At 35.7% G+C, this 27447-nt stretch overlaps 2 protein-coding genes across 9 annotated transcripts in view; one reads left to right on the top strand and one right to left on the bottom strand.

The window, feature by feature from the left end:
- LOC126951481 (calmodulin-1-like) overlaps positions 1-27447 on the top strand; it is a 1062071-nt gene that overhangs the window by 461865 nt on the left and 572759 nt on the right. The window contains exon 1 of one of the 8 annotated variants that reach the window (XM_050785622.1): positions 5702-5707. The exons of the other annotated variants lie outside the window; for them this stretch is intronic. The gene's annotated coding sequence lies outside the window, so the exon portion shown is untranslated. Of the gene's footprint in view, positions 1-5701; positions 5708-27447 lie in introns of those variants that run through there. 8 annotated transcript variants of the gene reach the window in all.
- On the bottom strand, positions 3955-11908 carry LOC126950890 (ubiquitin carboxyl-terminal hydrolase 10-like). The gene is given in 5 exon segments (XM_050784836.1): positions 3955-4517; positions 4520-4909; positions 4912-6453; positions 8802-8805; positions 11672-11908. Coding segments are annotated over 5 exon segments (2736 nt in total).

Raw genomic sequence — 27447 nt, 5'->3', positions numbered from 1 at the left:
CATCATTCATATTTCACTTATGGAATGACAGCATTAAAAATTTGCGGATTTTAATTTTCCAGTTTTTCCCCAACACTCCCTGTTAGTAGCCCTGACTACTATACTTCCTCAGAACTGTTATTAACATGCTTTCCACCAATGGTTCTCAAATGTCTTTTTCCACATGGATCAGTAAATTTATAACAAAAGAGGGTTTCTAATTTCTTATTGTATCAAGTAATAGTATTACAATAAAACATCACCATAATTTTCAAAAAGAATGTACTATTTTACCAAATTTAAAAAAGACATAAGCCTAGAATAACATTCTGAATAAATATAAAGAACAAATTTACAATATATATTAAAAGCAAGAAGGGAATATGTAAACTTGTTTGAAGTAGAAAAAGCAACATGTGCAATCTTAGTGTATATAAAACTTTTATGTCATATCTTAATTATACAGAGTATATTTAGTAAATGTTAACTTTCTTCCATAACTTTTATTTTTATAAAGTAATGTTAAAATGTTATGAAATGTTGCAATAGCATTGCTGTTAGTGAATCCTTTGTACCCTCACCAAACCCATTCCTCATTTTTGTAATCATTTTACTGAAATTGGGTAAAAATTCTCCCCTTTCATTTACACACACACATACACACACACATGCATACACACAGAGCACATATTCATAAAAAATATTTAGTGATTTTCTTGAGTGCTAAAAATCTTCATATAAATGTAATATCTGGAAATCTGTCTGGGGGAAGGTTGCCCAATGTATTATTTTCTTCAGATTTATCATTATTGATAGATGGAAATCAGGTTCACATAATTTTCTTATAGCTTTACATTATGTACCTTTTGACAGTTTACACCTATATCCTCTTTTTAATAAGTATCTGGGGCTTTTACAATGTGCTTACAATGTGCTGTGTTTATACTGCACTGAAATCTTAGGTATATGTCCTCATCACAAGTATGAATGTTTGTATATAGAGGGGAAATTCCTGGACGGTTGACTATGTGCATTTTCAACCTCCTCGATAATGCAAAGTTTTCACCACAAGTAGATATGTCTTACATTCCCTAATACAGTGTATGGGAGTTTTCACTTGCCACTATCTTCATAAACTTCTATCATTGCCAGATTTTATATTATTTTTTGTTCATATGATTTTTTGGTTTAATTTACAATAATTAATTATGTTACTAAATTGATTATATTATGAAATTTAATAGTGATTATGAAATTTAATTAAGATATTAAAATTAATATTAAACTCTAAAAGGTCATTTAAAAGTAGAATTTGGAAATTTGTAAAGAATTATAAATATTTCTCAATGTCAAATTTGGCTGTAGTGCTATAATCCCTTTAATTATTGCTGGAAAATGATAGAAAAATACATGAGTTGCCAAGTTTCACAAAAGCAAAGTTTTAGTTTTTTCTCCAGAATTAGATTGCTTTTATAGAATGTTTTGTAGGAATCACCATTTTAATGTTCCCATAAATGAGTAAGGTATTTCAATTTGCTTTTTAAAAAATTCAATCCTGTATTTTTTAATATAATTCTAGATTTTAAAAATATTTTAACATTTTAATATTAAAATAAAATTTAAATATTCTATTATTAAATTTTAATATGAAAGTAAAATTTTAATTTCTGAAATGTTTTTAATATTTTTAATATTTAATATTAATCCTATATTTTTTAACTCAATCTTTTAAAGTCTTATAACTGTTTTTCTATCTTCATGTACCTTTAAGTTTTATTCCCAGGCATCTTATATACCTTATTGATACATTAATGTAATTTATTTAAAAAGTATTTTAATTAATTGTTGCTAATGAGTTGAGCCAATTTTTTTTTTTTTTTTTTTTTTTTTTTTTTGTGGAACAAGTAGTCCTAAATTTATTTTATTAGTTTCAATTGTTATTTGTAGATCTTAAGGAAAGGGATATTTATAAAGCCTTCAAATGACAATTTGTTTCTTCCTTTCTGGTCTCATGCACAGTTTTGTGGTAGAACAGGGGAAATTTTGTGAATATTCTAACTTATTTACTTGGCATTGCTTCTGACAGCCTCCTTTTTCTTTCTTTAAGGAGATTTCTTCCTTTTAGATTATATATTTCACAGTTTTTTTCAGGAATAGTTACTTGTCTATTGGAAGAAAAATGTCTGAGTAGTTGTTTACCTGAATATTATCTTTTATTTGTCCTACCTCATGAAAAGAGAATTAGTGAGCAGATGATGGAGAATCCTCAGTAGTTAGTCACTCTTTCTAAAGGGCTTGGTAGTATTCCTCTGGCATTTATTTGACTGTTTGCTGGTGAAATGTATGCTTAATCTGCTTTTAACGCTGCTGTTTGTTTAACTTTTGAAGCCCATCCACCTTGTCTTTTTGTTCACGTGTAAGATTTTTTTTCTTCGTTTTCCTGTTCTTGAATCTTTTCTCTGAGAATTCCTTTTATTTATCCAGTTTAGGCATTTGGTGTATTTCCTCAACTTGATGAACATGCCATTCATCAAGTCTGAAAAAATGTACCCTGTTTTTCTCTTTGAATTTCGTCTCTCTCTACTTAATTTCCAGACTTCCCATTAAACATATGTCAGAGCTTCTCATTCTGTTCCCCATTTCTCTTGTATTTCCTTCATTTTTTTCATATCTTTATTTCTTTGTGCTACCTTCTAACTTTTTTATTCTCATATTTATTGTTCACTTTACAGCCTCATTAACATTAACAGAATTATAACTTAACCTTATTGGTTTAGTTTATTTCCTTGTATTTCCATCTTGTATTAATAGCTTCAGGGACACAACATGGGAATAGTAAAAATTCCTTTTGCATACCACACTCTTGTTATTGAAATATGGTTGGTTTGCTTTGTTTTTTTTTTTTTTTAATTTAAATTTTTTGATGTAGTGAACTCATACAAACCTAAAATCTAAACATGAAGTAGGTCCATGAAAATATTCTCTTTGAACGAACCACAGCATGCATACCAGCAACGTGATCTCTTGCTTATCACTCCTCTGGTGTCACCTTACTCTTATTTTCTCCTCATACCTCTTAATTCCTTTGTTTCACTGTCTCTGAGGTTCTTTCTTTTCTTTCTCTTTTTTTTTTAATTTTAACCAACTTTGTGATTTTTATTGATGGGCGACAACTTTATACTCCTAGATATCACTAAACTGTGTGCAATTAGGGATACAGCATTAGAGAAGAGCAGACAGCAGAATTAAACAGAGCAGATTGAAGGAGAGATCTTCATTATTTGCCCAGTTTTCGTTATGTGTACACAGAAGCATGAGTGCGATTTGAAATCTTTTAATGACAATAAAGTTACAATCAACCATCTATGTAGACTAACATTTTAACTCCAAATATTTGATCTGCAATGTGTATGTAAGCAGTTTCCACACAATTATTAAAATTTTTCCTGTTAGGAACCAGCAACTTATTTTTTATGTTTATTTTTCTTTTGAAGTAAGAACTAGTTCTTCTTTGATAACTGGCTCATTTTTATCATTTAACAAAAACTAAAGGGTAGGGAAGAAAAGTGTGATGGATTAAAAAATTTCTTTTTTAAGGAAAGAGAAAATTCATTTTCACAAATTTACAAGTGTTGTTGCTGGTGCAGGATTTATTCTACTAAGCAATGAGACTGGGGATCAAATCCACTTTCTTATCTAAGGAATCAGCATTATTTCAGAAATATGGGTTTTTATGGATTTTCTAAAATCAAGCGACAGACAGTCTGTTTCAACCAAAAGATTCTGATTTGGAAGTTAGAGTCAACAGAAACTATGTTGTGCACGAACCTCAAGGCATCTCCTTTTCATTCTAGCCCATTCTTGCAAAGGGAGGAAGAGTTTCTCTCTTAAGAGCCACTGAAGAGAGGCGGGAAGTGAGTGTGAGGTGGTGTCCTACGAAGCGGGCACTGGGCGCACACACAGCGCACAGAGGGTTTACACCAGGTCCACTCGGCGGTAATACAGCAGGTAGGCTGTGCGTTCAGCAGTTGGTTTCATCACCTGGTACTGGTTGATCACCTTGACTGTCTGGTCATCAATGCGCAGCCAGCCTTTCAGACCGATCTGGAAGGGGTCTGTAGTGGATTGGCCGCCCGTCGCACTGTTGCCGTGATGGTAGACCACTGCAACGAGCCAATAGGTTCTGTGGCATTTAAAATTCTTATTTTTAACCCGTGGAGAAAGCAGTTCTTTACTAATTTCCAAGTCCACAGGATATTCAATATTTTTGATAAGCTTCTGGCACCCACCAGTCTTCTCATAAACGAATCGTTTCAGGTGTAGCACAAGGAGAGGAGGGAGTTTTTCCAGAGTCACTCTTCGACTTATCTCAACCTCTTGTTTGGTTTTTGTGGTATAACCTTGGACAGATTCTCTTGCCACCAAGCTCTCCAGTGCATCCTGGGGTGTGCGTATCTTGTTACACTGGATATCCTACTGCAATGTGAAAAATGGCTGCAAAGTGGCAGATTCTTTTGAACTCTGCTGGTAAACCACAGACCAAAAATGCCGGTGATTGGAGTCTGAACAAACTCCGCCTGGCGGGTGACGGAAGCCTTGTTCCGGGGGTCCGCTTGCTCCCATTCATCCTCGCTTTCTTCACCTTGTTCTTCCTGCTCTTCTTCGTTAATGGAGTGGTTTTGGGGGCCATTGGAAATCGTAAGTTTTTCATTATTTGGTAGGAGAAGCTTCTTTAGGTTCAACATTTCCTCATGAAGTCCATTTAGGATGAAGCCTAAGTATTCCTCAGCATCGTCTTGTCGACCCTTTTCAGGCAGGCTTGACTTGTTAACTGTCAGGAGTCTGTAAATATATGTGGGCTCAAAGGCAGCTCCAGGGTGAATGCCCCTTACGATTTTATCTTCAAGAGCTTGTCGGGGTTTTGGAGGTATGGCATATTAGTAAACTCATTCATTAGCCGAACAAAGCTGTCTATCATGGGTGTTGACGTACAAGGCCTTTGCACTTTGGAATACAGAGGAATGAACTTCACCAGGTGGTACATCGGTGGGCAAGCAACCAGTGCCTTCAGTGTAGCATTAATGTAGCACCAGTTCCCTTTACTGATCAGCTCGCGGGGTTGCAACGACACTGGTTTATGGATTAGGGTTGCATTCTCCAGTCACTCTGCAATCTTTATGGCTACAGGATCCTCTGAAACTGGAACAAGCCCTTCTTTGACTTCAACCTGCTTTACAGAAACCAGGAGAGATACGGCGGGAGGGGAATACTTAGTTTCCACATAGGCCACCGGCGAGGAGGACGAGGGCTTAGAATCATGAAAGAGACTGGCCCAGGACTTGGGCTGGGTGACAGGAAGGGTGCCTGATGCAGAGCCCGTGCCGTCAGCCGGAGGTGATGCACTCTCGGGTTTGGTTGGGTCCAAGTCTATGCTTTCCGTGGTGTGCAACTCCACCCCGTTGGTAGCTGTGCCCTCACCCGAGGATTCAAGTATTTGGCCATTAGCAACTCCGAGGTTTTCAGTAGTATCGGTACCAATGCAGGGCTGAGCCCAAACTGTCCTTGACAGGGGGTCTCTGCCAGCCTCTGCAGAGAAGCAGGACTGGCCAAAATTAGCCCTGGGGACCCCCTCCGGCTACCCTGCAGTCCTGGTGTCACTGCCGAGTGCTCCGGGGAAAGGATTGTCAGGCACAGTGTCACTGACAGAATCCGTGGAGTTCTGGGGGCTGTTACAAGTCCTGGGAGTAACGGACGGGGGCATGTCACCCATAAATTCTGCATCCTCTGCACTGACACTGTTGGGGACTGCCAAACTGGCATGGCCATTGACCAGGGCTTTTGTGGAAATACTATCATCACCACCATCTTTCAAATAGCTGTAATATCCAGGTGGCCACCTTTTCTTCTTTTTACGCTCCCTTTGTCCGAGACCACCTGAGACACCATCATTTTCCAAAACTTCCGCCTCCACATTAGAACTTCCATCCAAAGCGAGGGCAGAGCCTGGGTACTGGCAGTCGATGGAGCCATAGTTTGCTTCTTTAGTGATACCATCAGGGGTTGTTTTGGAAGTTGTACAATCGAGAATAAATTCAGGGGCCTGAGGGTTCAGTGTGCTGGAAATACTGTAGCTAGGGGTTCTCGGCAACGTGTCACTGGATTCAATGACTTCATTGACACCAAACTCAATTCTCTGATATTCTTGTCCATCAAGTAATTTATCCACAGCCTGTGTGCCACACAGAACTGTTCCACTGTAGGGAGGAAGCTCAACTGAAGATCGAGGAGTCACAAAGAACTGACTGAATTCATCAGGGCTAAAATCTCCACAAATATACTGCGGGCTGTGGAGGGCCGTGGCTGCGCGTTTCAATGGGACTCGTCGCTCCTCCGCCTGGTCCCGCTGCTTCCCCCGCCGCCGCCATCTTCTCGCCCGCACATGCACCGCCTCTGAGGTTTCTCCAGTGAACAAAACTGTTTTTAATTGTGAGATAGCAAAATATATTGAGCTTTATTTTTGTTGCAAATAATTTTTGTATCACAGTTGTGAATTGTTTTTAATTTATTTGTTTTTCTGATTAAACTCTCATGCCCTGGGAGTTTAGGAGAGATTCAATGTAATATTTCTGTTTTTATTTTTGTTACTGTTTGAGACGAAGTCTGGCTCTGTCACCCAGGTTGGAGTACAGTGGCACGATCTCGGCTCACCGCAGCCTCCTCTTTTCGGGTTCAAGCAATTCTTCTGCTTCAGCCTCCAGAGTAGCTGGGATTACAGGTGCCCTCCACCACGCCGGAATAATTTTTTGTATTTTTTACTGGAGACAAGGTTTCACCATTTTGGCCAGGCTGGTCTCAAGCTCATGATCTCAGGTGTTCTGCCATCCTTGGCCTCCCAAAGTGCTTAGATTACAGGCATAAGCCACCGTGCCTGGCCTCAATGTAATATTTCTTTCCCCCTCTTACAATTAAATAGTTTATCCCTTTCCCAAAGCCAGATACACAGATACGCAAATACACATTCCCCATTTAAAAATGTACTTCTATGGGATTCACTTTCCTAAATTCTACTTTCCTTTTGCTACTCATCATTTAGACTTGTGAAAAGTCAACTACTTTTCTCTCTCGTTTTACCTTCACTGTGCCTTTAGGAAAAATATGAAAATATCCCATGAGGGGAACTAAAATCCTTACCTCAAGTTTCCTCATTTAACTTCAGGTTAAAATCTTTGCTCCTAGCAAGAGACATTGCAGTTTATACCAGGATTGAATACTTGCCAACTCAATCAAGTATCTATATTGTTCTACAATGTGGAGTTATACCCAAATAGATATAATGCTAAAATTTTTCTAAATCTTGAGTTTCTAAGGGCAGGTTTTATATAATTCATATTGAATATCCTTATGTCATAGATAAAGGTAAGTAGGTAGAGTCCTTTGTCAGATATCACAATATTTTTAATAAAATGAGATTTATAACAATGAGTATAAAATATATATATATATATTTTTAAAGGTTTTAGAAGCATAAGAACTTTTATCTCTCAGAGAAACTCTAAAAATGAAATCGTGGTATTCCAAGAAAATAACCAACTGTACATTATCAGATTTTTTATTGTTAAACATAATTGGTTGTCTCATATTCTGATTTTAGAAAACATATATTTTTACTGACATTAAATATACTCTGGGGAAGGGTTAGAGTGCAAATCATCCAGATCTAGGACATTCAAAATTATAGACATTTCTATTCTTATCTGGAAGCATGCCTTTAACTGAGTTGAATTTAAACGCACATACACACACACACAATCTTAAATATATCAGTCTTATTTTTAGTCTGTGGGATAGATATGCAAGGAGGTCGTGTTTGGATTAGAATCCCAGAATTTGCATTGAAAAACAACATGTTTTGCACCTGCATGCTCCCCTAGAGTAATTTAATGTTACAATTTCTGACAAGATAATTCCATCTTCACTGTAGTTGACTTTGCAGTAAGCTGTAGAGAGAAAATAAACGTGAACATACATTGGGGTAGGAAAAAATATATTTAACAAAAAGGAACTTAGCACATAAGCTACAAGACTCAAAATTGGAGAAGAATGACAAAAGGAGATACAGAATCCAAATCATAATTTTGTCTTTCTCTCCCTTCGAAAGACCTGTGCTGTGTGTATGCAGCTGTGTGTGCACAGTATGTCTGCATCGTGCACCCATCACTTAGCACTCTGCACAAAAAGTAACTTTGTTGTTGGAGGAATATTCTGCGGCAGCACATCAGCATTTTAGGACAAAAACAAAGGATGCCACAATCTTTTCTGGGAGCATTTGGGAACAGTGAAAAAAAATATAACATTTCTTGCTTCAAGCAAGCTGAAAGATAAAGGTTAAACTTTAGCTGTTGAAGTCCTGGAAGTAGATTCACAGGGAGGCACGTGGACTCACACTTCTACCCATATTCCTGTTCACCATTTGGGATCCATTTTATTTTTCTCTTATTTTTTTTACGACAATTTCAATGGAATCCCCAGTCCATGTAGGAAAGTGTCCATCTGAAATCCTTCTCAAAATTGAACTCACATTTGGTTTCCCAACAGGAGATGAGGTTAGGTAACCTAGATGAGCAGTAGAATGATTTCTTTGTGGCTCTGGACTAACTCTTATTTTCCACTTTTAGAGAGAAAAGTATGACTTGTCACATCTTGCTACTCTGCTTTGTGATTTTTCTTTAATTAACCAATTTCTGAAGCAATGGTCATAAGTGGACAATTTGCAAGTAATTTTGAAATATTCTTTAAGTATGTTATACTATACTAAGCCTTACAGTTCTGAAAAGGAGACAAGTCAATTAAATAAGATTAGCTAGGTGAGAAAAATACTATGCTCAAATACTCAAACAATATTCCATCCTCAATATTATTTTTTCAAAGGTGTGCCAAAAAGCTGTGATTAAACTGGGTCAAATTCAGTGTCATTTGAAGACTCATGAGTGTACAGAATAGAAATTAATCTAATAACCTATGTTCAACCCCAGAGGAGAAAAGTTATCAAAGACTGAACAGTCTGAATACATTTTAGTCTCTCCCAAATTCAAAATTATATGACCCACCCTCCACCCTTCAAAGGACAATTTGTTGAGAAGTGGAAACATGCTATGGGTTTATATTTCAGTATATAACTCTTCTTAGAATCACGGAATCACAAGCTTTGATAAAATTCTTGTAATTATTTTATCCAACTCAATCAAAGTTTGAGTTTGAGTTACTTTTGCATCCGTATTCCTACAGTTCTAATTACAGGGCATTTCTAATTATTAGAATACTTATATTTTGAGAGCCAAGAGTCATGAGAAACAATAAATGGGTTTGACAGACTAAATTCTAACAACAAAGAAAGAAAAAAAATCAGAAATTTTTGCAAAAACAAAGGTGTGGTCAGTAGAATAATGCCCCCCTCCTCTGACAACCCCTGCCATGCCCTCAGATTTCTGTCCAGATCCCCATAACCTGTGAATACTTTATGCTACATAGCAAATGAGACTTGAGATTGCTAATCAGCTAACCTTACCAAGAAGAGTATCCTAGCTTAGATTTTCTGGGTGGACCCAACGTGAAACAAGGGCTTTAAAAGTGGGAGAGGAAGGCAAGCAAAACAGAATGGGAGATATGAGGACAGGAGCAATGCCAGAGAGATGAGGTGTGGGAGATACTGAACCAGTATTGCTGATTTTGTGGGTGGAAAAATGGGCCACCAGCCAGCCAGTGTGGCAGCTTGTGGAAGTTGGTAGATGCAAGAAAAAAAAAATTGTCCCTGAGAGCCTCCAGGAAGAAGCACAGCTCTACCAACACCTTGGTTTCAGCCCAGTGAGACCAATGTCTGCCATCTGACCCCCCAGAACTGTAAAATATTAAATTTGTCCTGCATTTTTATCAGTTTTGTAAGTTTATATGCAAATATAGCCTATTTTTCAAGATGATGTACATCACTAGGTAAATTAAATTTGCTTGATGTATCCATATCTGTATCTATTATGTTAAACTGATGTCAAACTGAAGCAGCCTTCAGATTACAGGTCAAAGGGCCTGTCACTAGCAGGGCAAATGGTAAAAGGACACTAACTTACATGGGCTTCACATGGAGTTCATGTGTTTTTTCCTTTGAAGTACTTCATACTATGTTAGGGATAAGAGTAATGTTCTTCATTTTTCCTCCTGCATGAAACATTAATGCCTTTCAAGAACTGCTTTATTTTGATGGGATTAGAAAGGAACTATGCTGTGACTTTAATTTTCTCTAATTATTGACTACCTTAGTAGCTTTTAGCCAGGAAATTGTTATAGCAGCAAGAAACTAATACAAAAGAATTATAAAACACATCATGGTACAATATGATGCCTTGAACAATGATTAATAGAAATAAAGAGAGAAAATTTTATTTGTCTCCTGTGGCAGGGTCCTTCCTCTCAGGATGGGTCAAGATCCATGATTCGGACTCATAGATATTAAAAGTAATCCCAGTACCCCACACGGTCCAGAATTGGACCTGGCCAACATGGTCTCTAAAATGTACATGAGTCCAGGCTTGTTTATAGTGCAAGGAAAAAAGGTATCGTCACAGCCTGGCAAGGGAAGTTAACGTGGGAGATGGAAGACACGGTGGGTACACCAGTAGCCCTCTGAAAGATGGGAATTCAGACACACATTGTGGAAAATGATGGCCTAGAAATAGAGGATCACATGCACTGCTTAAAGAAATCTCACAAAAGATGAAGTAACATAAATATTACTTCTTGTGGAAAGGGTTTGAATGAAGTAAATAGAGAGCTGTGGAAGCAACTATCAGAAGAATCAAAAAGGAGCTGAGGGACTTGCCGCTGTGTGATGGAACACAGAGGGAAGGAGACAGCTGACTGCTGCTTTTATGCACATGCTTTCCCATAGGATTTGATATAGAAAAAAGTTTATACATTCATTTTATTAAAAGTCAATTTTTTTATAAATAAAATTCTGATTTATGCTTTTTGACAGAATTTTTTCGAGCCCAAAAGTGAGTAAGGATGAATTTGAGTCTCTCTGATAGCACTTACTATTAGTTTTAGCTTACATAAAGTATTATTTATTTTCCAAAAATAGGGACAAATAATAGGACTGACATAAATCACAGATATGTATATATCAAGCTATTATTTCCATATTGTGGCCAAACAATTGATGAAGGCAAAAGTCAAATCACAACACTTTTCTAATTCCATCAAAATAAAGCTGCATTTGAAAGGTATAGATATTTCATGTAATAGGAAAAATGAAGAACTTTACTGTGATCCATGATCTAGTATGAAGTACTCCAAAGGAAAGACCACATGAATGCCATGTGAAGCCCACGTACGTTAATGCCTTGTTACCATTTGCCTTGCTAGTGACAGGCCCTTTGGCGTATGATCAGTAATATGGAGGCTGCTCCAAGGGGTTTGTCATCCGTTTAACATGATACATATAGATACAGTTATAGATATATCATGCAAGTCTGATTTTCCTAGTAATGTAGATAATCCTGAAGAATAGGTTAAATTTGTACATAAACTTAGAGAACAGAAAAGAATAATATAACTTCAACTTTCCTTAGAGAGTAACAGGCCCTTGTAAATATTGATGACAAAGTATTGATGCTAATGAAGTCAATATACTATTCTATACTGTGGCAACATAAAAGTGAATTTTGAACAATCTTTCATTAGGATATGCAATCCATGTCCCATCTCCTTGACTCTGGGTAGGTGTGCGACTCCTTTGATTAATTGAGAGTGACAGAAGTGGTGCTCTGTGATTATGAGGATAACTGATAAAATATCCTATATCTTCTTCCTGCAACTCTGGGAATGTTTTCTCTGGAAGGATCCGGTTCACATGAAGCAAGTCCAGCAACTCTGACATTGCTGCTGTGGTTGCGAGTCCATAAGAAACCTCTTCTGTTTCACGCACACTCCTGGCTGAGCTCCAGCCTGCCAGGCAGCATCGTTTGGATACCAGATCAACAAGCCATTGTGGTTCAGCCCAGTTGAGCTTTCAGATTACTGTAGCCCCAGTCAATATCTGACTACAATTATGTGAGAGATCCTAAGCAAGAATTTTCCAGCTGAGCCTTTCATCACTGACAAAAATTTATCACTGAAAAAATTATGGACCAAGAAAAATGGCTATGTTGAGCTTGCTTTGTATAATTGGTGAAACAGTATTAATACCTAGAATATGAGTGTGCTTAGGAGTTTATTTATTTATACGTGTTGACATGGGTGAGAGAAGCAGAAGAACTCCAGGCAACCACACAACTTCACATTTTATTTCTTATTTATAGTATCACTTTTAAAAAAGTACCCTAGGTCTTCATTTTCCTCATTTCCCTATCTTCAAACAGGAGTTCATAATAATAAGCAACTCTCCAGATTTTTACAGTAATGAAATAGGATAGAACAAAATAAATCTCTTGGCCTTAGTGAAAGTCTAACACAGCCAGCCTCTATGGGAAGTTAATCAGGGCTCCTGAAACTTGCAGTTCTGGACCATGTGCTCACCAGATGCACAGAAGCTTCAGTGCTCTGCATTCAGAGAGGTGGAGAGAGGGAAGGCATTTTCCTTGGTATCCCTTCTCATTCTGAGGGCTTGTGATTTTACATTTTATTATGGTTATATGTCTTTGATTCTGCACTTGAAATCCTTGAAATAAGAAAGATATGAAAAATTTAAGGTTACCTATTATTATTTTTTCCTTTCATTAATACAGTAATTGAAAACGATTATACATTAAGAACAACTTTCTTCTTTACCAAGTAAGACAAAGTATCTCATTTAATAGATATGGGCAGTGCTTTATATAAACATTTACTGTGAGATTTTCCAACATAGATGAACAGTTAATGGTACTCTCTCCTGTGCAATCAAGAGTAATTATTCATTGCAACATGGCCTTCTGACATTTCCATTCAGAAAAAAATAGATAGGAAATTAGAATAGAAAAACTAAACTATAGTTATGAAATTACCCAGTAACAAAAACAAAGGGAAAATTCCAAGGAAAAGATAATCGTCATTTATTGAAAGAAATATTTTAATTTTAATGACTTTTTTTCATTGATACTTAAGAAAGCATCCATCTCAATTTGTTCTAAGATAGCTTTCGTGTGTGTGTGCTTTTTAGTTACTAGAAAATAGGTCAACTGTCAGTTCTTCTACGACTGTGTTTATAACGACACACAGGAACAGATTTTTTCTTTGCTTCCCCTATGATAAGATATAAAGTAAACCATGCATAGAAAGCACAGAAGTTACCCTCTAAAGAGCTTAAAGTATTAGCAAAACAGATTGTTTTTCCCAATGGCATGTTTCAACAAGCCAGGTACTTGCAAAATGTTGGTGTAAAGAACAGAAATTCACGTATATGTGCATTTGTGATGCTAAATACAAGCTTTTAAAATGTCTTGTAGATGACTCTTTATTAGTCAGAAGCACTCACTGGGACAGTAACGCAATGCACCCTCTCTCAGAGCCAGATGGTTTAAGCTCCTCTTGGAAAATGAAAGGGAGTGAAGGGAAAGTCACAGTGGGCAGAGCTTGATAAAACATAAACAACCTCATAAAGAAGCATAAACTTCTTCACAAAAGGTAATTGGGGCAATGCAGCGAAGGAAATGTCAACCTGGTGTGATTTTTATGATGCCAAAAATAGGATATTATAACATGCAATCAACTGACAATGACCTGATATTTTGGAAGGTTAAGCATCCATTTGGACAATTCACCCATCTGGTTTAAAATTTGATGATCTGTTTTGTTAAGAATTACATAAATTGCTAAATTGATATAGGCCTAGTCAGAAACTTATCTAAATTAGGTTAGCACCTGGTGTATTCAAAGTGGTTAAACCATCAGACCAAGTCCCTAGAGAAAGCGGACTCATCTTTCCAAATCCAATTCAGATGCCAGCTCCTCTGGGAAGCTTTCCTCCCCTCTACAAACAAAACACTTTTAGCAATTCCTTTGTGGCAATTAAATGCATGATACCTCTTATTTAATAATTATAACTTGTTTTCTCTATCTCAGAAGTACTTTCTTGTATAATCTCACTAACCATGCAGAATTCTATTTCTCAGAGTTTTTATTTTCTAATAGATTTCCCAGTCTCTCTGTAGCATGACCTCTATCACACAGCTTATTTTTTCTACTTTGAATATTCTCCAGCTAATATTATGTTGAACTTATTTTGCCAGTAGTTCATAACATGAAAGATTCAATGTATTTAAATGACTGATAAAAGTACATACACTCTTTCTTCCTTACATATTGTGACTGCAGCAAGAGAGAGCAGGGGAGAGCAGCTCAAGGAGTCAGATGGGTAGACAGCACACACAGCATGGTGGCTGCAGTGTGGAGGGACTGGGCGACCAGAGGACCACAGGAAAAGGGAGGTAGAGGACAGGCAGGTAGGTAGATCAACAGATAGACAGAAAATAGATAATTCACAATTCATTCATAAATCATAACTAAATCATGGATCAGCTTACACATAGTCTGGAAGAAATATTCTTAATACAGACCATGGCCAAACAGAGTAAATTATGTTTTCTAAAAGATAATTGTTAACTTTGCTAACTATAACTCCCAGATCATTAATGTAAAAATGAAAACATGAGGAAATTTTCAAACAATGAAATAAAAACTGCATAATATAAGATCGGAAAAGTAACACCAAACATATTGCTCATGACAACAAGTGTCAGAGGGCTAATCTGAGAATAGGTCAAATTAGTTACTTACTCTTAAAGCAGATTCAAATAGTAAAAACAAAATAACAGTGTCAGGTAAAAAATGAAACATTGATGAAAGATATAACAGACGATTACAAAGAATATTACCATAGATATGAACATATTTTAAGCACAAATATACAGAGGCTTTAACCAGATAAAACAAGAAATGAGACAAAATAGTTATGAAAATATATAAACAGAGTGATCTATTTAAATGGATGGAGAGAAAGAGACAGAGGACAGTGAGGAGATTTAACATTTTTTTATATGGTTTCTTGCTTTGTTCAAATTCCAGTTCTTTAATCCCTGTATGACTGAGACAAGTTATTAAAATTCCTTTTGTCTTTTTTTTCTTCTATCAAGTAGAGTTGAAAATAACTTCTACTTTATAATTATAAATATTTTAAGGAATAAATGTGATAACTCATAAATTCTGGGTTAATATAAATCATAGCTCATATTGTTTAATAAATAATAGCTAGTCATAACTATATTTATACATATATATAGAGAGAGAAAGAGAGAGCCATAAATGTGTTTGTGTGTGTGTGTATATAGGCACTGTTAATGCCCAAGTCATTCACAGTGTTTCTCTCTTGATACTGGGATTTGGATAATGTTTTTAAAATTATTTGTGTAAATCTTGAGAAAAAGTTTAAAAAACAAAGACGTATTCATTTATTTCCAATTTTTGCCATACAGGGATTATGGGGGAAACAATTAAAAATGACATACATATAGAAAATTATTGAGAAAGTCAATTAATTTTGTTCCATGGTGAAAAAAAAAAGATAAGATTAGGTGGACTTCTATAGAACTTTGTACCTATATGAATTGCTATACTTTAAGCCCCAGTAAAATTTTCCACAGAACAGAAATCTTTTTTTTTTTTTTTTTTGGCTCACACTTGATAGGAGTTCATAACAGATGTGTCTGGGACTTCACTACTGTTCCCTGTTACATTTCAGAACTAATCATCCTTTGCATATATCTTAAGTTGAAAAGTCTATAAAGGAAGTACACATTTTTTTTTCCATTAAGTTTTTCCTTAGAGTTTCTGAAGCTCTATATGTGTTCAGCCTACTTGCCTCTGCTTTCAGTATTTCAGGCCAGCTGCCACTAGGACAAATGAAGTGCATTCTTTGGAAGCAGTAGAGACCAAATGTACCTTTCACCGCCAGTACAGTAGAGCATTTTATATGGCGCTTGGAGTGAAAATGCTCTTGTAACTGCATACATTGTAATTCTATCAATCAGCTGAAGTAGATATGTGGTGTTTTAAGTATGATTTCAAGAGAAAATTGCAGCAATAATTAATGATGCTACTTTTAGCTCTAAATTTTGCATACAAAACAGTCATCATGAATTTGTATGTAGGTTAAAATACAGAAATAGGTTGTTTTATACATAGGGTGGTATGTATAAGGAATTGTCAAAAATATTTGTGAAGATTTAAGTAATAATATAAGCAATAATAATAGATATTATACTGTTAAAAGAGCCAGATGGTAGATTTATACACAACTACATTACTAATTGCATTAAACACAAATAAATCTGGGAGTTAAAGACCAAGATTGTCATACTAGAATTTTACAAATTTGTAACTGTCAATTTGCATATAAAACCCACTCCAAATACAAGGAATCAGTCATATATGTTGAAAAGGAAGAGAAGGTAAAGACATATGCCATAAACATTCTCTCCCAAAGTAGACTTTAGGGCGACTCATTACCATAATTGAAGAGAGATATTTCACAATGATTAATTGTCAATTTAATAAGAGAAAGATGTGCTAATCCTAAACTTTCGTATGTCTAAAACCATAACATAATTTGAACATACAAATCAAATATCACATACTCAAAGAAGAAATAAACACATTTGCTACCATAACAACTGACAAAATGAGAAGAAAAAAATTGTAAGAATGTAGCACATTTGAATGATTTTGAGCAACATGCCTTAACGTGCTTTAACAACTTGACTTTATTGCTAAAAAAATAAATAGGAAAAATAGTACTTCCAGAATAAATACACACTTTTTTCAGAGCACATGAAAAATTTAATGATGTTATGTTCTGGGCAGGAAAGCAAGCTTTAGTTAATTTAAAACCTTTAAAATCATGAAGTGTATATTTCTGACCTCTTTGGAAATTAATGTCCAAAAATAGAAATCAAAATTTTCTAACCCTATGCAAAATTATATATATACTCCTTGGCTGGATGCAGTGGCTCATGCCTGTAATCTCAGAACTTTGGGAGGCCAAAACAAGATGATTTCTTGCATCCAGGAGTTCAAGACCAGCTTGTGCAACATAGTGAGATCTTATCTCTACAAATAATTAAAAATTAACCAGGCTTGTTGGTGGATGCCTGTAGTCCCAGCTACCCAGGAGACTGAGGCAGGAGGATTGCGTGAACCTGGGAGGTTGAGGCTGCAGTGAGCTGTGATCACACCACTACACTCCAGCCTGTGTAACAGAGTGGGACGTTGTCTCAGAAAACACAAAATGATAATAATACCTACACTTCTCAATAACCCTTATGTCAGTTAGAGCGTCACAGTTGATAGATGATATCTCAGCTGAATAAAAATGAAAATAAGACATATCAAACTTCATGAAATTCATTTAGGCAGCCTTAAAGAAATAAATAATTGTTTTAAGGGCATGTGTTAAATGAAAGAAGATAAAAGTCAATAATTTAGATTCCATCTAAAGAAGTTAATAAAGGAACAGCAAATTGAACTCTAAGAACATAGAAACAAATAAAAATAGGAACTCGAGTAATAAATCAAAAACAACAAAATAAAATAAATGGAAAAGAGATAATGGACAATAGTTTAACAATAAAATAGGTTTTTTCTTTGAAAGCTGAATCAAATTGAAAATCCCCTAGCAACTCCAAAGGGAGTAAGAGAAAACATTCAAATTAGCAGTATCAGTAAGGATTAGAAAATCACTGCAAATACTAAAGATGTTAAAAAGACAATAAGATACAACTGTATGCAAATTTCAGATAAACCTAAAAAATTTCTTGAAAAACACAATTTTCTAAAATTGATATGTGATGAATTAGAAAATTTTAAAGAAATTGAATCAGTAATAGAAAAATATTCTCAGAAAAAAAATCCAGTCCTAGTGGCTTCTTTGGTGAATTTTCACAAACATATAAGAAAAAAATAAGGAAAATCTTATGTAAATTCTGCCATAGAATAGAAATACTAAAGCAAGCCCAGAAATAAGCACAAATATTATGTGTCAATTAAAAATAAAAGTAATAATAATAAAGAAATGATTAAAAAAATTCCCAGTTCATTTATAAGGACATATTAATTATAAAACCTGACAAGAACATCATAATACAGGAAAGTTATGGACTAGTATCTCTTATAATTTAGATGGAAAAAAATCTAAAAAGCTATATATTGAATCAAGAAATATACAAAAAGTAAAATGTATTATGATAGTTTAGGGTTTTACCCCAGAAATGCAAGATTACAAAATTGTTGCAATATATATAAAAACTATGACCAAAAGAAAAACAGGCCGGGCAAGGTGGCTCACATCTGTAATTCCAGCACTTTGGGAGGGAGAGGCAGGTGGATCACAAGGTTAGGAGATCGAGTACATCCTGGCTAAGACGGTGAAACCCCGTCTCTATTAAAAATACAAAAAATTAACCAGGCGTGATGGCAGGCACTCGTAGTTCCAGCTTCTCGGGTGGCTGAGGCAGGAGAATCACTTGAACCTGGGAGGCAGAGGTTGCAGTGAACCAAGATCGTGCTATTGCACTCCAGCCTGGGCCACAGAGCGAGACTCTATCTCAAAAAAAAAAAGGAAAAAGAAAAACAAATAGATTTGACTCAATATGTGCAGAACAATATGATACAATAACATTTCTCAAGTAAACAGTTTTAAAACTCTCCACAAGCTATGAATACAAGAACACTTTCTAAATATGATAAATGTCATTTACACAAAAGTTTCTAGAGATAAAATTATACCAAATAGCAAAGTAGTGGATATGTTCCCCCTGAATAAGAAAAGATGTCCACTATCATCTATGTCTATACATTGTCTTGGAGGTTCTAGCCGATTCAGTAAGGAGAGAAAACAGTATAAAATTGGAGTGTAAATAATGCAGATATTTTTCACAGATGATAATACTGTGTATGTAGAAAATCAAAAACAATGCACCAAACTACAAACTAGTACCCATAGTAAGCGATTTTGCAAGTTTGCTGAATTCAGATTCAATGTACTAAAATAAATTGTATTCCTATATGTTAGCAGCAAACAACTGAAAATATTATATTTTATTTTATTTTATTTTTTTTTTTATTTTTTTTTTTTTTGAGACGGAGTCTTGCTCTGTCACCCAGGCTGGAGTGCAGTGGCCGGATCTCAGATCACTGCAAGCTCCGCCTCCCGGGTTTACGCCATTCTCCTGCCTCAGCCTCCCGAGTAGCTGGGACTACAGGCGCCCGCCACCTCGCCCGGCTAGTTTTTTGTATTTTTTAGTAGAGACGGGGTTTCACCGTGTTAGCCGGGATCGTCTCTCGATCTCCTGACCTCGTGATCCGCCCATCTCGGCCTCCCAAAGTGCTGGGATTACAGGCTTGAGCCACCGCGCCCGGCCGAAAATATTATATTTTAAAACACTATTTACTGTAGTATAAAAATGCAGCTACTTAGGAATAAATCTAATTGAGAATTTATAATACCTCTACACTGAAAACTATAAAACTATAAAAATCTCAGTTAGAGAAATAAAAAACCTAAATAAATGAAGGAATGCATGTATGTTCACAGAACAAAAACTCAGTACTAAACTGCAATTTATACTCAAACTGATCTATTGATTCAGTACAACTCCCAGAAAATCTCAGCAGGTATATTTTTGTAAACTGATGACCTGATTCTCAAATATATATGAAAATGCAATGACCTACAGTAGGTAAAGCAATACCAAAGAAGAGAAAAAGCCTAAATACCTTATCTCCCATATATCACCACTTACTGTAAAGCTTAAGTAGTTTTTTGATATTGATGCAAAAAAAAAAAAGAAAGAAAGAAAAAAAGAAGAGGTCAAAGGAATAGAATAAGTAATTCAGAAATAAACTTACAAATGTTTGATGACCTGATTTAAGACAACGACCTTGCTGCATTTCAGTGAGAGAAGGATAGCCTTTTCAATAAATAGTGCTGGGTCAACTGAATACCTATATGAGAGGAAAACAACTACCTTAATTTTAAGCATGCAAATAAATAATTTGATATCAATCACATACCCGAAACAATCAAGCTTGAAAAAAAAGATAGGAAAATGCTTCCAAGAATTCGGAGAGGCTATGATTTTTAACAGAATACAAAATTGTAAAAGCTATGAATTGCACTGAATTAAAAATCAGACATTTGTTCATGAAATGAGAAAGAACACAAGCAAATCTCTAAGCCATAGGCTGAAAGAAGATATTCATAATGCATACCTGACAAAATAACTCACAGCTAGGCTACACAAAGAAATCTTACAAGTGGTTTTTTAGATACACATAACCAAATTTAAAAAAAAACAAAAACAGGAAACAACTTCAAATAGACACTTCACAAAGTGAATTTCAAAATGTTAAATAAACGCAAATAGGCTCACTGTCACTAGTTCTTAGAGAAATGCAAATTAAACACCATTAAATACCACGACCCACCAACTAGAATAACTAAAAGTAAAAACACTTACCATAGCAAGTGCCAGTGTGGATATAGAGCTACTTGTACTCTCTTACACTGTTGATGGAAGATTACTGTTGGAAACTATCTTGCAGTACCCAGTATAGCTAAACATAAGTATACCCTATCACCTTGCAACTCAACTTCTTGGTATGTAATGAGGTTTCTGTCCACCAAAAGACATGTTCATAGAATCTTTATTTTTTATAGCCCTGAACTGGAAACAGTTCAAACATCCATCAATTGTCGAATGGGTATATAAATTATAGTATGTTCATTCAGTGAAATTCAATAAACAAATTTTAAAAAGTTGAAACCTGTATCAGCTCTCTGCTTAAGTGCTACAGATTGGGTATCCCTTATCTGAAATGCTTAGCACCAGAGTGTTTCAAAATTTTTATTTTTATTTTTCAGATTTTGGAATATTTACATTATACTTACTGGTTGAGCATCCCAAATCTGAACATCTGAAACCTGAAATGCAACAAAGAGCATTTCCTTGAACAAGTATGAGGAAATCCTCATGACAGCATTTCAGAATTTTGATTTTTAGGTTTGTGATGCTCAACCTGTATATCAATATACCTGTATCTCGATCTATCCATTTATCTCTCTACTATATTTACGTATATGTGTATACCGATGTTCCTCAACTTATAACAAATTTATGTCCTGATCAACTCCATTGTAAGTTGAAAATATCCTAAGTCAAAAATGCATATAATACTCCTAACCTACCAAACATCATAGCTTAGCCTAGCCTACCTTAAAGTTGCTCAGAACACTTACATTAGCCTATAGTTGACAAAACCATCTAACAGAATGCCTATTTTATAATCAAGTGTTGAATTGATTGTGTAAATTCACTGGCCAAGGAAAAGATCAAAATTTAGAATTTGAAGTACAGCAAAATCACAATGGTTGCACCATCATAAAGAGGAAAAGGTATAAGTTGAACCATTATAAATAAGGCCCCTTCTGTATATATGTGTACAGATGTGTGTGTATATAAATGTCTGCTTATCTATATGTATTTATTTATTTGAGATTATTATTTTCTAAATTAGCTTCTAAAGCTATTAAGGAGAGAATCTCCCTTTAGGTAATATACTAGTCTTATGACATGAAAGAGTACTTGGATTCAGAATTTTGAACTATTACAAACTATTTGTGGTTAATTTGGAAATTCACTACCCAATCACCAACAGTTACTTCGAAAAAAATTAACTGACATTTGACAGAAACCTGATGCTGAGAACAAGAAAATGAAGACTTGTAGAATTATGCATTTGTTTTCTTCACCCTATCTTCATTATTGATATTAATGAATCAAACTCTTGTCAGAAAATAAAATTAATTATTAGCTCTAAATAATATCTTTTCCTACCAAGAGTAACAGTTTTAGAGAAGAGATTTAGTACAAATACAAACTTTTTACAGTATTTCTCCCAGTGAAAATGTTCCAAAGCTACTAGTATTAAAGCATATGCCATAGGAAAAGTGAAGGTGAAAATCTAATTAAAATATTTATGCCAAACATAACTATCTCTGGTAGAGCATTTCTGTACAATGCAGATATTTCCTTGACATGCTTTCTTTATGATGAAGAGGATGTGCAATTAAAGTGAAACACTGTGGTTTTCCTCACTAATTTTAATGATTGTTCCCAAGTGAGCAGGCTAAATGAGTGATACTATTTGTAGACAGGCTAAATAGATTATGGATATGCAATCATATAACTGGCAGTCTATTTGGGAGGTGTAGCCAAATCTTCATTTATTTGTAATAAGTCAGAGAATACTAAGATTATTTGATAAAATTATCTTAATTCTTGTCTCCTAACCTCTCATTTGAAAAACAAGGAAATGAATCCAGAAATGTGAAACGTATTTCATAAGGTATTTCATCCCGTATGGTGGATTATAGAGACCCAAAATTGTGTTTTGAAATAGTAATGGTAGATAACACAAGACCCACCTCTCTCTCTCTCACAAGCACACACCAGAACCAGTCAGCTATCCCTTCTGAAGGAATTCTAAAAAGCCATTAGCTAAAAATACAAAGAGTTTTAGTAAGGGGAAAAAGATATGTAAAAATTTTATTACACTATTGGTCTTGCGGGCTATGTTGCTAATCCAGGTAGCTATATGTCTTCAGGTTGAAATTTTAAACAAGTTTGTAGAGCAACTGTTTTCTGAATTGCAACTCACGGGCAATTTCTCCATTCTACAAATGTAGCAATTGTGCCACTGCCTTGGTTAGAATAGGATGCACAAAGAGAAGAGCCCTGTGAAAACAAGAACTCTATGAGCAAGTTTGCAGCAATAGAGATGCAGAATTACCTAATCCATGCTTGTGTCTAACCACGGGTACTTACCTACGGGGCCTGTCTTACATGAAAAGACCATGGGAATTTCTACCCACCGATTAAGTAAATGATAAAGTTAGAGGTGCGATACTGTTATGAAAATACACTTTGTTATACTTACATTTATTTTTATCATCTATTGAATGATTGATTATGTAACATCAGGAATATGTATATTTGTTTTGCCTTAAACATTGAAATCATTTGTAGAGGTCACAAAAAATCATAAAAGGAGATGATCAATGTGTTCACTTTGCAGATTTCACTGGAATCAACTTTAAAAGTTCTTTCACATTATTTATGAAATAAAAATACTTGAGTTTTCTTGCAGTTCAGTAATTTTCATTAAGGAATGTAAATATCTGTATGCCATCACATTCTCTTTCTGCAGGCGAATGCATACAAGAAGCCTAATTAAACTTTAAAAACTTGCTTGGTACCTTTTTGTTGTGTGAGAAAGTGACACCCACTTATGAAACTCTTTTTCTGTATATCCTGGAATTAGCTAGGCCTTAAGTAAGTTCTCTCCTTAAATATTAAAAACAACCCCATGAGGACACTATTACTACAGTTATTATCCCAAGTTATAACTTATGAGGACTCTATGACTTCTGTTATTATCCCCAGTCTGCAAATGAGGAATAGGTATGCTAAGTACTCAAGGGCCAGGCAACTAGTGGGAGTCTGAACTGAAATTCCCATCCACCATATCTCATTGCAAGGCCCAAGGTGTTCATCACTATTTGACACTGTGACACCACAGAAAACTTAAAAGCAAAACAAATGCAGATTTTACCAAATACTGCTGTGTTATGCATCAGCTGAGCTAGGATTGCAATGCTTGAGCTCCACCATTCAATATTATGTTGTCCCTACCAGAACACGAATTCCAATGACCACATTCATCTCAGTGACTGCACTTGCTGTTCCCTTAGGATGCACCAAGTCCCTTCTGATGAATATACCTTCCTTCCTATTTATTAATACAGTCATTCTTGTGTTGCTAAGCTGTAGGGCTAGCCTGTCTGTTTAAGTTAATCACGAATCTCTCTCTCCTTTAATCCATGTGGTTTGTTTTTTGTTTTAGATATCCAAGTTCAAGCTTTTTTCTAAATTCTCACTGGCTCTTTGATGTAGCTACTGCATACCTGCTAGAAGATTTACTGTGCTTCAGAGAACATGATAGCAGAGGTAGAATCCCCATGCAGGGGAATCCAATGCTCTCCATCATTTTATTGTACTGGGCTTCCTTCCAATTCATTGACTAATTGATAACGCTGCTAAGTTTTATTTTCAGATTTATCTTGAACATTATGAGTTTATGAACATGGTCTATATTATGTAAAAGTTAATATTTGTACCGTCCTACTTCTATCATAAGGCACCCTCACATGTACGTTCTCATTTATTCTCTCAACAATTTTTTGCGAGAGGTACCACCATTTCAGTTTTACAGGTGACGAATGCAGCCTCAGACAATATCTGAGAGATGATGTGCTGCCTTCTTTAAGACCTGTCTCTTCCCCAGCCTTCCCAACTTCATTCCCCTCTTCTACGCAGTGGGAATAACATTGTCAGGTGGAGTTGTTGGCAGCCCTTAGTAAAATATGTCTATAGCGTGCCCAACACATTGCATTCAAACAGAACCTGGCACATAGTATAGGCAAATAGATATTAACTGTTATCATTGTGATCAAATTAATATATTATCGTAATAAACAGCAAGGAAAGATTAAAACTCAGGTTTTTCGGCTCCAAACCTAAAATACACTGTGCTAAGCTCGTGAAGCCCTTTAAAAATGAAACGTTCTGCTATTTCAAACATATAAATTTTAGAGACAATATGCAATGGTAATTTGAAAGTTACATATTTTTAGTTTCTGATATAATTAACAAGTCTTGTGATGCATCGTTCGATCTGAATTATTCCACAGTGAGAACATCCGGAGTCCCTGTGACTGTTTTCATTAACTTTGTTAATGACCCTGCCCCTAAATTTCTACAGAGAATGTGGTCTTGATGAGCAGTGATTTCATCATGGCCTAATAAAAATAATAGTAGAGGAAGTTGACAGATGTTAAAGTTACACAATGATTCTCTATATTATCTACCTTTTGTTTTCTTAACTACAACTATTTTTGGGAATATATCATTCTCAGCAACATGATCTATTAGTATCTGTCTGGGCTTCCTTGAAATTACAATGAGTCCAATGTGATGGATCCTTTGTATAATGTGATTTTAAGCTGGTTGATGTAAATTCATGTATAGCTGCTATCTTTATGAATATCTAGTGAAAAATATTTACTTTCCATAATGTCTACACGTGGAATGGTATTTACTGTTCTTTCCTTTGATGTTTCCCTAAGCATTATTTGGAAAATACTAAGATTTCATTCGCTTGAAAAATGATCTTTGCTTACAGCGATTTGTAGAGAAAAAAGTTTCTTCTTTTCTGCAAATGCTTTGGATAATATATTTGATACTGTTTAAGAACAAAGCGTTCAAAATACGGCATACGAAATAAGGGCTGGTAAGCAGTTGAAAGATATTTTTAAAAACTCATTTGAAGTCTACAGCATTCAAAATCAGACTTAATTAGATTGGATTTATCATTCAGAAAATGGAAGTAATTCCAGCATATTGCATTATCCAATACATTATACCCAGTACTGTTATTATTGAACATATCAACTGCCATGAAATTCACTCTCTCTCTCTCTCTCTCTCTCTCTCTCTATATATATATATATATATATATATGTGAACATTTTTAAAATAACCATTTATCAACGATTTTAACCAGGCTAGGAATATAATACATTTGGGAATATTTCTCCTATAGCTCACAAGATTTTCATTTTCATTGTAGAGATTTTTTTTAAGAGGAACTATTGAAAATTTAATGTAGCAAGTATGACTAATCAAACAGATAGCGTTTTTCCTTGGAAGAAGTGTGTTATTCATATTTCAGAAATGGGAAGCTAGCTATTGCATTTCTGAGGATGCTCTTTTCCTAAATCCAGGGTCTGAAGGTGTCCCTGAAGCTGAACTGACAAGAAATTCCCCACAGTCAATTCATCTGTGAAATAAAATTCAGGAAGGCAGGGATGAGCAGACAGGGAAGGCTGTGGGAGCAGCAGTGGGCTAGGACAATGCTGTTGTCCCAGGGACAGAGACACAGGCACTGTTGGCCCCACAAGAGCAGGGTCAATCACGGGATGCCCATGGGGCTGCCTGGGGAAAATGGCATTACACTGCCCTCCCCAGCTCTTCCCAACCTAATCTCCACAATCCCAAGGCTGAGCAAGAGAATTCCATCTTGCCTTTACCTCTTGCATAAAAGAGGTAAAGAGTTCCAAAACTGGCAGCAACACCATTCAACATCAAGGGAAAGGCTGAGAAACATCCACACAATGAGGCGAGGTCATTTCTTTTAGAACTTTGGAGCAGGAGGGCTCGCCACCTGACCCTCATCGTCACCATCTTCACGCCCTCTGAAAGAAGACAAATGAGGCTTTTCACTTAAAGCCACGCTTACTTTGATTTAAAAAAAAAAAAAGGACATTTCTTATAAACGGCATTGAGCAATGTATGTGGCTTACATATCATAAGGAATTCTGAGAATGGAAAAGGGAACCCTGGAGATCCCCTTAGCCCTCATGTCCTCATATGCACTTCATGTTTTCACTGGGGCCTGAGCACACGGACACATCCACTGAAAAAAAGAAAAGAGGAAACGACTAAAAAACAGAAACAATTTTCAGTTGACAGTGCTGTATTTTCAAGGAATTGCGAAGTACTCTAAGTTACTGAAAGAGCAGTGTTACTATGTAATGTCCCTAAAAGATTTTAAAATAAAGGTCAATATAACTTTCATTTACAGAATTCACCTTTATTTGTTGTTTGTTGTTGTTTCATAGTTTCATGTTTTCTATGAGGTGTTTAGGCAAAGGTGTATGAAAATATCTTTCAGATTGTTCCGATCGTAATGCTCCACCATTTACTGGTACTGATAACTTTCTTGGTCTTTGTTTAAATGTGCAGCTGGCTCCCGGAGGTAGCTCTGATTATTTGTCTCTGATCCCTCCTTGCAGGTTCTCCTGGGAAGCCCCACTTGGGCCCCAGGCTTTGAGGTTTCCCTGTGCTTTCTCACAGCTGCAGGCTGACCAGTTCCTACTGATGCTGAGGTTGCCCTGGTATAAAAACCTTCTGTTTAGTGCACGCACCTACAGATAGTACTGGATTCTGATTCTCTCCTGCTAGGAATTCTGCTTTCATCTCGGACTATGGACAACAGCTCACTTCTTACCACAAGATCAGTGAGCTGAATTTTTCTGATTCCTTTTCATCCAAGATAAAACACCAGCTTCCTTATTCCAAGATCTAGGGCAGGATCACAATTTCTAGTGCCCAGGAAGGGACCTATATCCCCATCTGTCCTACTAATTACATAATGTGTGTGTGTCTGTGTAGATGTATGTACACACGTAGCATGCGTGTGTGTGTGCATGTGTAGAGGATCTTCAACCAATTAGAGCAATTTGGCTTCAGCTACACAACTGCTATG

Source organism: Macaca thibetana, chromosome 3 (genome assembly GCF_024542745.1).
Source record: "Macaca thibetana thibetana isolate TM-01 chromosome 3, ASM2454274v1, whole genome shotgun sequence".
Taxonomy (NCBI): Eukaryota; Metazoa; Chordata; class Mammalia; order Primates; family Cercopithecidae; genus Macaca; species Macaca thibetana.
The sequence above is the reverse complement of the archived record's forward strand: the minus strand, read 5'-3'. Positions and strand labels throughout refer to the sequence as shown.